This window comes from Cricetulus griseus, chromosome 2 (genome assembly GCF_003668045.3).
Source record: "Cricetulus griseus strain 17A/GY chromosome 2, alternate assembly CriGri-PICRH-1.0, whole genome shotgun sequence".
NCBI lineage: Eukaryota > Metazoa > Chordata > Mammalia > Rodentia > Cricetidae > Cricetulus > Cricetulus griseus.
The window spans coordinates 331,042,121-331,058,657 of record NC_048595.1 but is presented as its reverse complement, the minus strand read 5'-3'; the positions used below and the strand labels follow the sequence as shown (position 1 = coordinate 331,058,657).

The 16,537-nt window shown below is 42.7% G+C and overlaps 1 protein-coding gene across 1 annotated transcript; it reads left to right on the top strand.

The window, feature by feature from the left end:
• Nucleotides 1-5,496: 5,496 nt before the first annotated feature.
• Gzmk (granzyme K) lies at nucleotides 5,497-15,826 on the top strand. Its single transcript, XM_027401444.2, has 5 exons — nucleotides 5,497-5,557; nucleotides 5,820-5,967; nucleotides 12,065-12,215; nucleotides 12,975-13,244; nucleotides 15,665-15,826. The coding sequence occupies exons 1-5, from the start codon at nucleotides 5,497-5,499 to the stop codon at nucleotides 15,824-15,826; spliced, it is 792 nt and encodes a 263-aa protein (XP_027257245.1).
• Nucleotides 15,827-16,537: the final 711 nt, after the last annotated feature.

Below are 16,537 nucleotides of genomic sequence, written 5' to 3'. Positions count from 1 at the left end.
AATCTTTCTACCACCTGTCCCATCATGTGCCCTGAGCCTTGGGAGCAGGGGTTGTGTTGCAGATCTATCACTTGAGACTGGCAGTTCTTCTCTACATTTTGACCAGATGGAGCTTTCTGTAATGGTGTCCATCTGGTGCAAAAAGAATAGAATGAGACAGAAGATGAAAAAAGAAGAAAAGGAGAAGAGGAAGAGGAAGATGAAGCAGCTTCATTGATGAGGGGTGAGAGCTACATTTCTGTGTGAATCTAAGGGTAATCATTCTTCTGGGTTTTATAACTAAGTCCTTCCCCCATATACTTTTCCCTTTAATTTTCTTACATATTGACCCTCGTTTTCTTCTTAACACCCTACTTTGCTCAAATCATGCTCACCTTCCTCTATGCAAGGCCTGTGTTCCAGTACAGCCAAAGTTTGGATGAGAGGTCAAAGCTGCTGACCTTCCTTTGGCAGTCATCCCTACTGACAGTATTCTCACATGTGTAAATCTTTTAGGAAAAACATTGCAGACAGTGTGGGTGACCTGCCTTGGGTCCAGTGACATCATAGGGACCACCCTCTGTGGGACTTTCCCCATCTGTCCCATAACATTTGAACTCAGACAATGGAATCCAAGGCCACCCTGAAGAAGAGCAGAAAGAGGAATCACAAAATTGCAGCTTCAAGGCTGGAGAAAGAACTAGGGAGATGTTGGACAACCAGGCGGGGCTTCCCAGCAGACACCCCACTGTGTCTTGAGGTCCTTGAGGTATTTGCCTGTGGCTTCTGCTTAAGCCAAGACCTCTGGGCAGTGCTCATCCTCACGGTTAGTTCACAAGTGACTTGGAAAGGGCTGAAACTGGAAGATATTAAACTGTTCCTTGTGTTTCTCAACTCAGTGGTGGTGGATCCAAAAGTAATTCTTAATATTAAATAAAGAGAATTAATGCTGAGAAAGGGTTCAATTTCTGGGTCCACATGGTAGAAGGAGAGAAACAACTCCTACAAGTTGGCCTCTGACCTCCACACATAGGCCATGGCACACATGTGACTATGCGTGCACACACACAAACCACATCTTAATAAATAAATAATTGTAATTTAAAGCATTTTTTATTTTTTAAACATAATTGGCTTTTTAAAAAGATTTTATTTATTTATTATGTATATAACATTCTGTCTCCATGTATGACTGCACACCAGAAGAGGGCACCACATGTCATTATAGATGGTTGTGAGCCACCATGTGGTAGCTGGGAATTGAACTCAGGTCCTCTGGAAGAGCATTCAGTACTCTTAACCTCTGAGCCATCTCTCCAGCCCCCAAGTAATTGTTTTAAATGGGGCTCCAGAGATGGTTTAACAGTTAGGAAGCTTTCTGTTCTTCCAGAGGGCTCAAGTTCAGCTCTCAACACCCACCTGTAACTAGTGCTCCAGGGGATCAGGTGCCCTTCTGACTCCTCCAGCACCTGCACTCACATGCACATACCTCTCACATAGACAGATACAAATTCACAGAATCAAAACTAAAATGATTCTTTTTTAATCAGCTTTGCGAAAGACACGGAAAGGAAATCAGTGAAAAAGGCTGGGCACTCATTGACTCCAGAGTCATTTCTTCAGGGCTTCTTTGTGGTTCCTACACTGGGGAAGGCTTTGTGTGTGTGTGTGTGTGTGTGTGTGTGTTATTAACTTGTTTTTACTTTTAGTCCATCATGGACTAACACTTTTATTCAATACAATTGAATAGAACAATTAATCAAATAACAAAGGCATATAAAAGACTTGCCTAACTTCTTATTACATTGAAAAAATTGTGTTTCATTAAAAAATTAATATAGAGCCATGTTGAATTGCTGTAATTTTCCAAATGCTCATTTTCGGTTTTTGTACTTGTCTATCCCCTAATGAATCATAAGCAGGTCTCAGACTGATACAAGTTTGCTAGCCACACTTCAAGTGACTCAGCCCCAAAAGAGTGTGGTTTATGAATCTACACACAGGTGCCTGGGTTAAGAAATACATCCCCAAAGGGACAATGAGACATGAGGTCTTGAGAGCATCAGGACGGTTGGTTTATCAGGTTCTCCTAAAAGTCAAGAGTGTCAAAAGCATCTCTCAGTGCAGCTCACAAGGACAGCTAACCACCACAGCAGAGAATCACAAGGCCCGGATGCAGATGCGACGTGAGGAGCCAGTCCCAGGCTGAGCACCGTGCACTTGCTCAGACTAGTACAGCTGCTGTAAAAGCCATCCAAAGCAAACACAGCTCTCCCCGCAGCAGACTCAACAGAGCAAAAACCAACACCCAGAAATCAATGAGATGACCCAGTTCATCATATTACACAGCCCACTATCTTCAAACCCAGGATCCGAAATACAATAACAAATGATTCTATTAACTAGCACAGGGGTCTAAAGCCAAAACCCAGATACTCATTATTATAAACCACTCAATTCTCAGAATTTTCCAGGTCAACTGCAAGAAAGAATTATGAGCCTCTCTTCTCAATTGAACTAAATCTCACCCATGTCTAATTACGGTGTGCAAGCTAAATCCTTTTTCCCTTCTGCATGGCCAGCCTGCCTCCTGAAGTGTCTAAGCCAGGCTTCTCAAAGGGAGCAGGGCAGACATTGTGGTCTGGTTGAAGGAAATGTGAAGTCTGAAGGGTTTAGAAGCCATCTGCTAGCTGGGTAATCTAGACAGTCTCAGCTTCAGTTTCTCCATCCATAGAACAAGATGAAGGACAGCCACCTCTCTGGAAATACAGCTGAAAATGTTTAGCCATCTTCAATAAAAGCTATGTACTTAAAGGAAGGAAGGAAAGAAGGAAGGGAGGGAGGGAGGGAGGCAGGGAAGGAGGGAGGGAGGGAGGGTGGGAGGGAGGGAGGGAGGAAGGGAGGGAGGGAGGAAGGGAGGAAGGAAGGAAGGAAGGAAGGGGCAAACAAAAAAGAGGGAGAAAGAAAGAAAGATTCTTTTCCGTCTCTCCTCCCAATGCTTGAGTGCAACCTCACCTTTGTACTTTTGAAATTCTTGTGGTAGCTGATACATTTTTACAAAGTCTTAAATCCATTCCCATTTGTTTCCTTAAAATTGGCAAAGGCAGGAAACAAAGCTCTCATTCTCCTGCAAATTCCATGGTAGGCACAGGTTTCAGTTCCTTGAATAAACGTCACAAGGCTGCTTATTATCAAAAGAATAATCAAAATCATGTAACCACTTAAATGTCACAGTTAACACTTTTAACGCTTTTCATTCTTTCTGTTTATTCACATAAATCATTATTGTGCCTTATTAAAAAATCTTCCTTCATCGCCAAGCTATTATGTTCATTTAACTCAAAAGATTTTAATAAAATCTTGAATTTATATCACGAGTTTCTTCTTGACTAAAATTTTTAAAAAACCTAGTATTGTGGTATACACATTTGTATTACTCCCCCCCCAAAAAAAAATTTTACCTCATCTAACTTTATTGATTGTAGATGATGATCTATGGACCTTACCATAAAAGAAATAAAAAAATTCAATCATAGTTTAAAAAAAAAAAAGCTATGCACTTGTGAGTCCTTACTATAGAGAAGTAAGTCAGACGTGATGTTTCAACCACAACATACTACAACTGACCTCTACAGTTTACTTCTTTCTTACATTCAAATCACTCTTACATGTCATTGACCTTCTGCTCCCAGCATCATTACCTCTTAGAACAGATAAGATCACACCTACCCGGCAACTTGGAAAAATGACTCACAAGCGATCTGTTAAGAGTACATGAGCAGTAACAGATTGTTTGACAGTTCATGGGACATTTGGGTGATGCTAATAGGTTGGACTAGGTAAGCCTGTCGCTTTTCTCAGGCTGGCTCCCACTGTCTCACCTTTTGCTCTCATTAGCAGGAAGTCACTGCTCTAAGTGTGAGTTGCTTGTTTTGTTTAGTATTTGGACAGCTTTGCTGTGGCTGCACCCTTGTAAAATGCAAATGAGACACTATTTATTCAGTGCTGTGTTCTGATATACGCTTATTAAATTCCATGTTCCTGCAGGTGAGGCATGAGAGCTGGCTCAGTTCCAATGCTGTGCACTTGGGAAAATGAATCTCTCTGAGCTTATCTCTTCAATTGTAGCATAAATATAAATGTGGTCTGCCTTCCTCACGATAGAGACATGAAGATATAAATGATCATGTAAAGAGACTTATGGAAATAACTTAAGACTTTCAACTTACATATCATTAAATTATGCTATATATCAGATTATTATATTCCCATTTTCTTGCCAAAAAAAACCCAAAACCAATTTTGTAGGATTCTCTTGCCATCTACCATGCATGATCGTTTTGGTTTTAATTCTTTTTTAAAAACAGAAGACAGATTTCATGAATCCTTTCAAAAAAACTAAACTAAAAGTTATACAAGTTTTGGTAAGTATTTCTGGAAAACATTGGAGCACTCATGCCTAGTCTATGTGCATTCATGCCCACTTTATAATTATGTCCTTCTGTATTCAGGTTGGACAAACCCTGCAAAACCCTGAGTCTGGGCAAGAGAAGGTCTACTAAAAGGCCTGGCATTGTGCTGTCATCTGTTCCTGGGAAGAATGACGAAATACAGTCCTTGATATTTAAAAGACATTATTATGGCCCTGGATAAACATGTGGTCATTTTCAATTAAAATTGAGTCAAAGAGAGTTTGAATAAAAAAATGTGTTGCCAATATTCCCCTTTAATAACATTATTAAACCTCCAAAAATGTAACTAAAATTTAACCAAATCTGGTCACATTTAAAGAAAATGGCAAGAAAAGGAATGTGCTTGCAGTGAAATGTATGGGTTTCTCTGGATGGTATTCAGTCTGCAGCTAAGCCACACCATGAAGCCACTAAGATCTGTGCAAGGTCCCATGTCTCTCCATCATAAATCTATCCACAAATGAAAAGTGAGAGGAATTAAGCATGGTAGGCACCATTTCATGCCAGGGAAAACATAAATGTATTACTTTAGATGGGTGGTTCTCAATCTTCCTAATGCTACGACCCTTTTATACAGTTCCTCATATTGTGCTGACTTCAACCATAAAATTGCTTTATTGATACTTCATAACCATCATTTTGCTACTGTTGTGAATCCTAATGTAAGTATCTGATATTCGATCCCAAAGGGGTCTCAATCCACAGGTTGAGAACCACTGCTTTAGAGCAAGGACCACCTTCAAGCTGTCTACAACTCACTGGGGTCTTATGGCTTGGGTATTGTTTTTCCTTCTTTCACGATTTGTACCAAGAGCACTCGTCCAGAAATGAGTTCTTCACTGCCCACTGGCAGCACAGACCTGAAACTCCCCAAACTGATAGAGACTTTGAAAACTTGGGTGTGAAAACTCTAACTTCTGGAGCAGGTGAGGTGAGAAACTTGAAAGAAAAGCAGAAATAAAACCCGCCCATCTCCAGAATCTTCTTCATCAGCCACAGTGCAAAGCAGTTCACCCGTGCTCCTTAGCGCTGAAGCACGGCAAATATGAGGCTTTCTTCATTTGCTCTGTTTTTCCTCACAGCTGGGCTTTATCTGTCCTCGAAGTGTAAGTATCTCCTGCTTCTGCCTCGTGTGAATAAGATGTAACATCTCTAGTGATTACATTTTACACTGTCAACAGTATTTTCCCCACTCACCTGTTTCGGCTTCTACAACTGCTGACCAGGGAAAAGTACAGTAAAGATTGGGTAGCAATGCTGTCTTATCAGTCTTGGAAAAGAGTATCGTGATAACAGTGCGGTGCCTGCTATTGGAAGAATTAGATGCCACTGTTGGACCACGTGACATCTGTCGGCTCACCTTTACAGGTTTCTGTACTGAGATTATCGGAGGGAGCGAAGTACAGCCACATTCCAGACCGTTTATGGCTTCCATCCAGTACCATGGCAATCATATCTGCGGAGGAGTCCTGATCCATCCGCAGTGGGTGTTAACAGCAGCTCACTGCTACTCTTGGTGAGTCCCCCATGCGTTTCCATGTATGACATTCTCTGTGCCTAGGAAGAACAGCACACATAGGATAAAGCTTAGCCAGTGAATTAAGTGCAGTAATATTAACAACAGTGATAACAGAGAACTATTAAAACCTTCTCTAGTAAGTTATTTAGAATGTGTGTATTGCTTATCTCTGGAATGCTGTGTGTAGTATTCAAGAGCAGTTGACCACAAGCAACTAAAATTGCTGAAAGGAAGCCTGTGTAAAGCAACTAAAATTGCTGAAAGGAAACCTGTGTACAAGAGGGGTTACTGTATCCTGTTTCATGGAGTTTTGAGAATTGGTGTTTTTATTTAGGGATACAGACTATTTGAGATGTCTAGTGTGCACAGATACATTGCAGACGACACTGTTAGTGTATTACTGCAATGGCTTTACAGATTCTTCAGTTCTTCAGCCTTATGCTTTACCCTAGACCCACATTTTAGGAGTCACAACAGGAAGAGACAACAACTTTTCTTGGGGGAAAACAATTATAGAGGCTTTATAAAAAGTGACACAGAGCAAGTTATTGGGGGTGGGGATATTTAAAGGGACCATGGACGACAACTGCCCAGGTCCCTTCAGCTTAAGATGAAGTATAAAATTTGTCTTGGAATGCTGAGAAGACAGCCAGGGTAGAGCTGATGGTGTTTGCTTGAGTTTTCTGATTTTGTTTCTTCTGTTTGCATGTTTGGTTCTTTAAGCTTCTTGCCTGGCTCTCTGGTCACCTTCTCTTTTCCTTTCAACAGTGCAGCCCTTCTCTTAAAAACATGTCCTAGGGACTGGAGAAATGGCTCAGTGCTAAGAGCACTTGCTGCTCTTGCAGAAACCCAGGGTTTGATTCCCAGCACCCACACGGTAGCTCACTAACTCACTAACGGTAGCTCCAGGCAGCCAATGCTCTTTTCTGATCTCTGCAGGCACCAAGCATGTATGTGGTGCACAGACATACATACAAGGAAATCACTCACACATAAAATAAAATGAATAAATCTAATTTTTAAAAAGCTAGCTGAGCCTAGTGGTGCACACCTTTGATCCCAACACTCAGGAGGCAGAAGTAGGCAGTAATATCTTTGTGAGTTCAAGACCAACCTGGTCCACACCAACCAGGGATGATAGACAGACACCATCTCAAAAGAAAAGTGTATTTTAGCTTCCAAAGCTTGCTATCTAGACATCAACACCATCTAAACAGAACAACTGAACTGACTTGATTCTCCCTGCTTTGGGGATGTTGTCTGGCAGGCACATTTTAATGGGACCCTGCTGGAAGTTCCAGAGCCTGAAAACAGGGGAAAGATATTGCTTCTGTTTCTAACGAGCAGGTTGATGGATTTCGATGCCATATCCTTGCTCACCATACACCCCCTGCCTTCTGTCCTGCTTCCCACATCACTGGCAAATTTCATTCAAGGCAAAGTTTGTGCCTCTGCAAATATGGTGTTCACTCAGTGTAGAAATGTTCAGCAAATGCTGGTGGGGAGGGCAAACAAAGTAGAAGATTTGGGTTGGGGGCTAAACTTGAAACATGGTGCACGGTGTGTGAAGCCCCAGCAGGAAGGTAGATGATATTAATTTAAATTTTAAAATTCATTTAATGGATTTAACTCAAGAAAAGTGTATCCCAAATTGGGGGAGTAGACTGTTATTAATAATAATAGGAAGGCAACGGGGAGATGCAGTGAAGGGTGGGAGAAGAGGAGAGACAGCTGAAGAGAGGTCCTGGAGTTTTAAAAATTCTTGCTAAATATCATTTTAAATGGCTGCCATATAAACAACTCTGAAATATGTGGATCAAATTTCCTCCAGGGGACATTTGGGTGTAAAAATGTAGGCAGATCAGTGCTTGGAAAAATATTAAGCCTTATGAAATTCAAAATATTTATGAAACAGTTCAATGGTGACTTCCCACAACTGTGCTCACAGGGATCCTGAGGGAATGATTTACTAAGCCAGCCATCCTTTTCAGCACAGTGACAGAGAGAGCCAAACATGGGAGGAAGGCTCTCTCTCTCTCTCTCTCTCTCTCTCTCTCTCTCTCTCTCTCTCTCTCTCTCTTGCACCACCCATTTACTCTATTCTCCCTTAGTGCCTTGGCAGTTACCCTATCAAATATAAAAGGACATGGATGCCGGGTATGGCAGCACTCTGAAGGCCAGGGCAGGAGGATTGCTAGCTTAAGGCTCACCTGGAATACCTAGGAAGAACCTGGAGAGAGAGAGAGAGAGAGAGAGAGAGAGAGAGAGAGAGAGAGAGAGAGAGAGAAAGAGGAAGGAAGGAAGGAAGGAAGGAAGGAAGGAAGGAAGGAAGGAAGGAAGGAAGGAAGGAAACGGAAATGCATTTTAAAAATACTCTTGCATTGTCTACTTTTCAATGTTTTAAATTTTCAAGAGCAAAACTCTTGGCCCTTTTATTTACTCTCCTTCCTCCCTGCACACTTCTCCCTCTCACCTGCCTGAGCAAGTTATCCGATGGAACCCTGGGCAGCCTCTTTCATGAGGCCATACTCCACCAAGCTCCAGAGGCAAACCAATGGAACTGGTTTTTGTTTCATTTTTGTGGTGCTGAGGAATTGAACCTGAGGCCACGTGTCTGTTAGGCAAGTGCACTTCTACCACTGAGCTACATCCCCATCCCAAACCATGTTCACAACCCACCTCACTAGGCTTCTGCTTCAATGAAGGAAATAAATGAAAAGCATAGCACAGAACACAAGGCTTTAGAACGTGTTACCAAGTACTGCTATATTGTCATCTCAGCTTTCCATGGTAATAACCAAGCAATAAACATGATGGCCCACTTGTGTGGATTGGATTGGACTGGGAATATTTTGCTTTCTGATAGCCAGCATATTTTCTCTGTCTGAGCCAAGTGAGACTCCAAGAGATAGGAACCCTCCCTGCCTTTGATGCTAGACCTCAGGAGTGGGTCTATCAGGGGCTCTGCTTAGCATCAAGACAGGCAGGCCAAAGAAGCAAGATGCTAGGGGAGTTTGACACAAGACAAAAGAAGAGTCCAGAGAAGAGTACTAGACTTGGGACATGAACCCTGAGCTTGGAGTCTTGTATCCTCTTTGTGTGAGATGGGTCACTTTGAACCAGTTAGAGGACTGATGAGGAATGTGAACTGTGAGGACTGTGAGGACTGAGGAGGGCACTGTTGGGCTCCATTAAGGCAGTATTGGCAGCCATCTTCAGCAGACTGTGAAAGAAAAGAAATGTACTACAAGCAATACCATGGTTCTACTCTGCATGTAGTTCCATGACAGGGCAGTCAGGGTTGGGACTCAGGAAACTGCATACAAATACCTCCAGAAGCTTATGGCCACTGTTAGAAAAACCCTATGATATGCACATGCATAACCCTGGCATTATTCTCTTCTGTGGGAAATCAGATAAAGAGATGGAGTCCGGTAAGATGACTTAATGAGTAAAGTCACTCACCAAGCCTGACAACCGAAATTCTATACCTAGGACCCGCATGATGGAAGGAGAGACTGACCCCTGGAAGTTGTCCTCTGACCTCCATGCACACAACATAGTGCGTTCACACACAACATGTGTGTGTATGTGTGTGTGTCTGTCTGTGTGTGTGTGTGTGTGTGTGTGTTTTAAGAAAAAAAGATTTTAAAGAGGTAGAATTCAGGTAATTTCATTTATCCTATGGACAGAAAACTTGACCATGATGGGATAGATTGCAATTGAGCATATTGATCTGCATGGGTTTACTAGCCTTTCGCAGTGGAGACAAAAATAACCCAAGCATCTGAAGTCAATAGCTAGTCAAGAAACTGGGTAACAGAAGAATGTGCATCAGAAATCTCAGCTTTCTCCCTTGGTCAGCATCTACATTCCCCAGTGGTGTTTGTGCCTCACAGCTGTCCTTGCAAGGCTATTTACAGACACACCCACTTTCCTGTCCAGTGTTGATCCTGGGGAGTTTGTATCCTAGCTCTCCAGAGCTTTGGGTTTAGTGGGCATGTTGATTTGAACTTGAATCAATCCTGAGAAATCTAATCCATGTCCTCAGAAATTCCATCTCCATTCTGATTTCGCAATAGGCAAACATTTCAACAAACAGAGCTGGAATTCTCAAAATAACTTCTTTTGATAGACACTTAGAAGTGGTAATTCCAGGCAGCCATAGGTCTGCTGCAGTCGCATGTGCATTCCCTCCCCACTGCAGTCATGTGCATTCCCTATGCACTGCAGTCAGGTGTGCATTCCCTCCCCACTGCAGTCACGTGTGCATTCCCTCTGCACTGCAGTCACGTGTGCATTCCCTCTGCACTGCAGTCACGTGTGCATTCCCTCCCCACTGCAGTCACGTGTGCATTCCCTCCCCACTGCAGTCAGGTGTGCATTCCCTCCCCACTGCAGTCACGTGTGCATTCCCTCTGCACTGCAGTCACGTGTGCATTCCCTCCCCACTGCAGTCACGTGTGCATTCCCTCTGCACTGCAGTCACGTGTGCATTCCCTCTGCACTGCAGTCATGTGCATTCCCTATGCACTGCAGTCACATGTGCATTCCCTCCCCACTGCAGTCACGTGTGCATTCCCTCCCCACTGCAGTCATGTGCATTCCCTATGCACTGCAGTCAGGTGTGCATTCCCTCCCCACTGCAGTCAGGTGTGCATTCCCTCCCCACTGCAGTCAGGTGTGCATTCCCTCCCCACTGCAGTCACGTGTGCATTCCCTCCCCACTGCAGTCACGTGTGCATTCCCTCCCCACTGCAGTCACGTGTGCATTCCCTCCCCACTGCAGTCACGTGTGCATTCCCTCCCCACTGCAGTCACGTGTGCATTCCCTCCCCACTGCAGTCACATGTGCATTCCCTCCCCACTGCAGTCACGTGTGCATTCCCTCCCCACTGCAGTCACGTGTGCATTCCCTCCCCACTGCAGTCACGTGTGCATTCCCTCTGCACTGCAGTCACGTGTGCATTCCCTCCCCATTGCAGTCACGTGTGCATTCCCTCTGCACTGCAGTCACGTGTGCATTCCCTCCCCATTGCAGTCACGTGTGCATTCTCTGAACCTGACACAGCCTTTCCTTTGGTTTGTTTTACATTCCTGTGCCCCTTCTGATTTTTAAGAACACACATCTGTGTGTATAAATGTATGTGTTTCTGCTGTATCCTGCCTTGGTTCCTTGATACCTTTTTCGAGTAGAAAAGATGGAGTTTCAGTACCGATAAATACAATTTCTGTTTGGTTTTTAAGACAAGACTTTTCTATGTAACCCAGTTGGATTTCATAGAAATGTGTAATAATGCCGGGTGTTGGTAGAGCACACCTTTAATCCCAGCACTCGGGAGGCAGAGACAGGTGGATCTCTGTGAGTTCGAGGCCAGCCTGGTCTCCAGAGAGAGTGCCAGGATAGGCTCCAAAACAATACAGAGAAAAACTGTCTCACTAAACCACAAAAAAAGAAAAGAAAGAAAGAAATGTGTACTAATTCTGCCTCTGCCTCCCATGATGGGAATTACTGACTTCTTTTCTTTTCTTTGGTTTTTGTTTGTTTGGGTGGGTGCGCAAGATGAGCAAGCACTCTACCACTGAGCTACACCTCTAGGCCATTTTTAGCACATGCTTGTTCTAAGAAATGATTTGAAATGGCTTTTGTAAATATACTACCACAGGGAATATCTGTAATGCACAAATGGTTCCAACATGCAGTCCAAACTCCCCATAACAACAATCATTTCTCTTTTCATCACTGGCTATGAATGTATTCACTCACCTGTATTTGGTTACTCTGTAATAAGCCTATGTTTCCCTAAGCTGAATCTCCTTATCCAGATGAGCCAGTGGATAACCGAGTCCCCACCTGATTCATTTAAACACCTGTCATTGTTGGAAAGATGTGACAGCTCTAGAAATAAAGCACACTAATGGAAAAGCCAGTGATGAGTGATGAGATCCAGTGGGGCCTCCATCGCTTCATCTGGCCCTCAGAGGGTCTCCTTGACCCTCCTTGGGCTTTCATGCATGTGACTTCCATCATCTCCAGATCTGACTGGTGGGTTTGGACATCCTTGTGTTACCTCCATTTTCTTTGCTCTTTTAGGTTTCCCAGAGGCCACTCTCCCACAGTGGTTTTAGGAGCACATTCTCTTTCAAATAATGAGCCCGCAAAACAAACGATTAAGATTACAAGATTCATCCCATTCTCAAGGTCTCCATCAGGTTTCACATCACACGATATCATGCTAATCAAGGTAGGTAGCATCGCCTCCCTCTGTCTCTTCAGTATTCTCATACAGGATCACTCAGTTAATTAACTACATGAAAGCACCCTCCCCAGGTTTGAGGTAACTGTGAAATATTCTATGAAGGCTATGCTACTCCATATACTCCCCTGAAAGAAAAACACAGATGCATTAGAGATGTATTTATGCACGGGAAATCAACAGTACTACTCACTGTATAACAGCAACATGTCAGCAGCCCCAGGGATCCACAGGAAATGCTTTCCCCCCAACTGCTTTGCACATTAGCAGCCAAAAACTGCAACAGTTGTTTATGCAACAGAGCCAACCAAGTGACTTCAGGGAATCAGAAATAAGTTAAAATTTAGTCTAGACCATTCTTTGTCCAGTCCAAATGTAGTCTAGACCATACTCAAGGGCTCTATCCAGCAGGAAGCAGCCCAGCCCACAAAGTCATGACCTATACATGTCATTCCACAGAAAACCATCCAATGCAGGGCAAAGGCCAGTTTGCTCAAGACTGGGTGGAACTCTTACTCTGTATATACTCCCATCCCCAGACATCAGTGAGCTCCATGGAGAATGGAAAACACATTCTGAAAAAAACAACAGCCAAAAATGCAGATGCAGACCATCACCAAAGTACATTCAAGAGGAAGAGATGCCTTCCTGAGACAGAGGGACCACACATCCAATGCACAGTCAAATGGGGTCTAATTGCAGAAAACCTCTGGGGAAGAATAATTTACTTGTCTTTCTATCTTTCAGCTTCACACTGCTGCAGAACTCAACAAGCATGTCCAACTGCTTCAAGTGAGATCTAAAAACTATGTTAGAGATGGAACCAAATGTCAGGTTACTGGGTGGGGAGCCACCAACCCAGATCTGTTAAAACCCTCTGACACCCTGCAAGAAGTCACTGTTAGCATCATAGGCAGAAAACACTGCAACAGCCAAAAGTATTACAACAGAAACCCTGTTATTACCAGGGACATGATATGTGCAGGGGATGCCAAAGGCCGAAAGGATTCCTGCCAGGTAAGCATCTGTTATGGAATGTTATTTTAAGGTGTGTTACATTTGTTTATGCTGTTGAACATTTGCTGCATTCTTTGATGTTGCTTTTGTTTAATCCTGTGAAGCTGTGCTACTTTGCCTGTCTAAAACACCTGATTGGTCTCATAAAGAGCAGAATGGCAGCAGCTAAGCAGAAGAAAGAATAGGAAAGGCTGGCGGGCAGAGAAAATAAAAAAGAGGCAAAATCTGGAAAGAGGGATTGAGGAGCAAGAAAGAGAGGGAAAGGAAGACTCCAGGGACCAGCCACCCAGCTACACAGCAAACCACGGAAAAAGAAGTGAAATGTGGGTATACAGAAATAGAGAAAGATAAAAGCCCAGAGACAAAAGATAGATGGAATAATTTAAGATAAGAAAAGTGGCTAGAAACAAGCCAAGTTAAGGCCAGGCATTCATTAGTAAGAATAAGACTCCATGTGCACTTATTTGGGAGATGAATGGCCGGCCCCCCAAAGAGTAAAACACAAGCAACTATAAGCATCCTCATTCAAAGTAGTGTCTCTAACTATGGTGACCCCTCTGTATTTTCTGGCCCTAAGGAAAGGTGTGGAGAATAGGAGGCCACAGTTCTGAAAATTCACTGTCTATCCCAAAGTGTCCTCTGCTCTTAATTATCTGCCAGTGTGAACTTCTCCAGCATTTAAGCTGCTCTCATTACATGCTTGTTTGTCAGACACCAGACTGTATCTTTACGGGTGTCCATTGATGGCCATTACCATCCTTAGGAAGTCTACCAGTTCTGAGGTCACAAGTAGAAGATAACTTACCCCCCAAAAGAACCATCTTTTAAAGTGATCATTACAGAGGACTAAAAAGACTCATATGCCAGGCACTCAAAAGTACAGCATATGTTTCTTAAATAACATGGACTTCTAAGACAAAAATACCATAAGCTGTATGGCATAAATTTATTTTTCACTGTTCTGGGAGTTGGAAAGTCCAGATCAAGCTGGTAGTAAATTTGGTGTCTCGTTCTACTTCATAGATTGTCTCTTTTCACCCTAACCTCGGGGCAGAGGTGGCGAGTCTCTAGGTCATGCCCCCATCCCCCAGGGCTTTAACTCCATTCAGAAGAAACCCTGCTGCATGACCACAAAAATCCCTACCTCAACTACTAACCCTTGGGGGACTGATTGCTCCACACAATTTAGGGAGCACAAATACTCAGACCACAGACTGGCTAACAAAAAGGAACTGTTCAGAATCTTTTGTGTACAGAGATGGTGAGAAAACATTAGGTACACATTTTAGATAACTAATAAGTAGCATAGGTAGCTTAATAATTTTAAGTCATTCTTACATTGTGTTTATTCATTTACTTATTATGTGTATGGGCACATAAATGCATGCTATAGCACACATGTGGAGGCCAGAGGACAATTTCCACCATGTGGGTCCTGGGGGTGAAACTCAGGCCATCAGACTTGGTGACAAACACCCTTACCAACTGAGCTATATCTTAATATCTTGCTGGTCCCAGATTACTAATTTTTAAAAAATAAGAGTTTAATACTCTCATCCTTCCAGAGTAAACCTTGCTGGGTTGGTTCATGACACCTCCAGGGCTTCCTGAGGTCACCACCCTCCTAACCAGGCCAGCATCTCTAACCAGCCCTGACAAGGCCCTGCACTTTGCCATGTGACCAGCAGCAGACCCAAACACTGGTCCTCATATTTGAAAGTCAACTCTTTGACCAAAAGACCACACCATCTCCTCTATGACTGCTTTGCTTGTGACAGAATTCAGTTGCCTGCATTAGAGTGGGTCCTGTGTAATCACCCAGTCAACGGGTGATTATATACACAGTGGCATCTTCAAATGTGTGCAAGTGACAAATTAAAAAGCAAACAACAACAAAACCTGGAAAAGATAAGAGGAAGCATAGTTCCTTCCGTTTACCTTGCTCTGTTTTTCTTTTCTACTGGTTTCAACAACAATTTGATTCCAAGCCAACTGGTGTCAAACTGACATTCACAATGTTGAGGCTCATTTTATTTCAGTGGATAGTTTCAAACTCTGTATCTACCTCCTCTACCACTAGCAAAGCCCAGAAGCTACTGGTAACCAAAGGGAGGTGTGTACATAGACATGGGGCAGAGAGAACAAAACATAAAATGGGCAGAGAGACAAATTCATGGTTATAGACAGAGATGCAAACACAAAGAAGCAAGAATAGACAGGCAGGCAGGCAGGCAGGCAGGCAGACAGACAGACAGACAGACAGACAGACAGACAGACAAAGCCTATTCAGAATAAGAGGCTGTGTTAGGTACCCTGGGTCATGAGGAAACCAAAGGCTATTAATAACACTAGAAAACAATAGTGAAATTTGGAGCCCTCACCAGCTTCTCACTAAGTATCTGCCAATTTTCCTATTCCAGGGAGATTCAGGTGGCCCCTTGATCTGCAAAGGTGTCTTCCATGCCATAGTCTCAGGGGGCTATAAATGCAGCATTGCCAACAAGCCTGGAATCTACACCCTATTGACTAAGAAATACCAGAGTTGGATCAAAAGCAAGCTTGCCCCATCAAGTGCAAATTGAGTTTGCAAATGGTTTTCTTGGATCTGCCAGTCACTTGCTTTATTTTCTGGGATGTGCTCAAAGATCGACTTTATCTGTAGATTTAGCTGGCTGTAGTAAGACTGTGGTACAGCTGAGACATATTTCTGTGCCTTAAAAACTCATTTTGTTTACACTGTCTAGACAGCAGCAAATAAATAAATGGCTGAATTTGAGAGAAAAAAAAAACTCATTTGGAACCACACTCTTTTTCATGTGTATTTAATGATTTATTTTTACCATGCTAATTTTATTCTAAATAAAATGTGGAAGCCTGTCTTTGTCTTTGTGAATATCAAATAATGTCCACCCTTCTTCCATCCATACTCCTACATGAGGCAATAATGGTACATCCTCTAACTACGTTTGTGTTGGGGTTTCTGCCAATTCATCCCACACTATTCGAGTGTTTTTATTTATTGGAAAACTTTTTAAGGTGTTTTTAATGTTTTAAATACTTTTTAAACAAATGTTTAATTATATGATATAAATTATAGGATTATAGTAGATACTCAAATATAATAGTTCTTGAGAATTTATTCATCCTGGAAATTGAAATTTTATACTCAATAAAAAATTATCTCCTATTTTCCTCACTCCTCACCCCCTACCAGCTACTGTTCTGCTCTAAGCCTTTATGAACTTTAGTGCTATTGTGAAAACAATAAACAGAAACTATTGTCATACGCACAC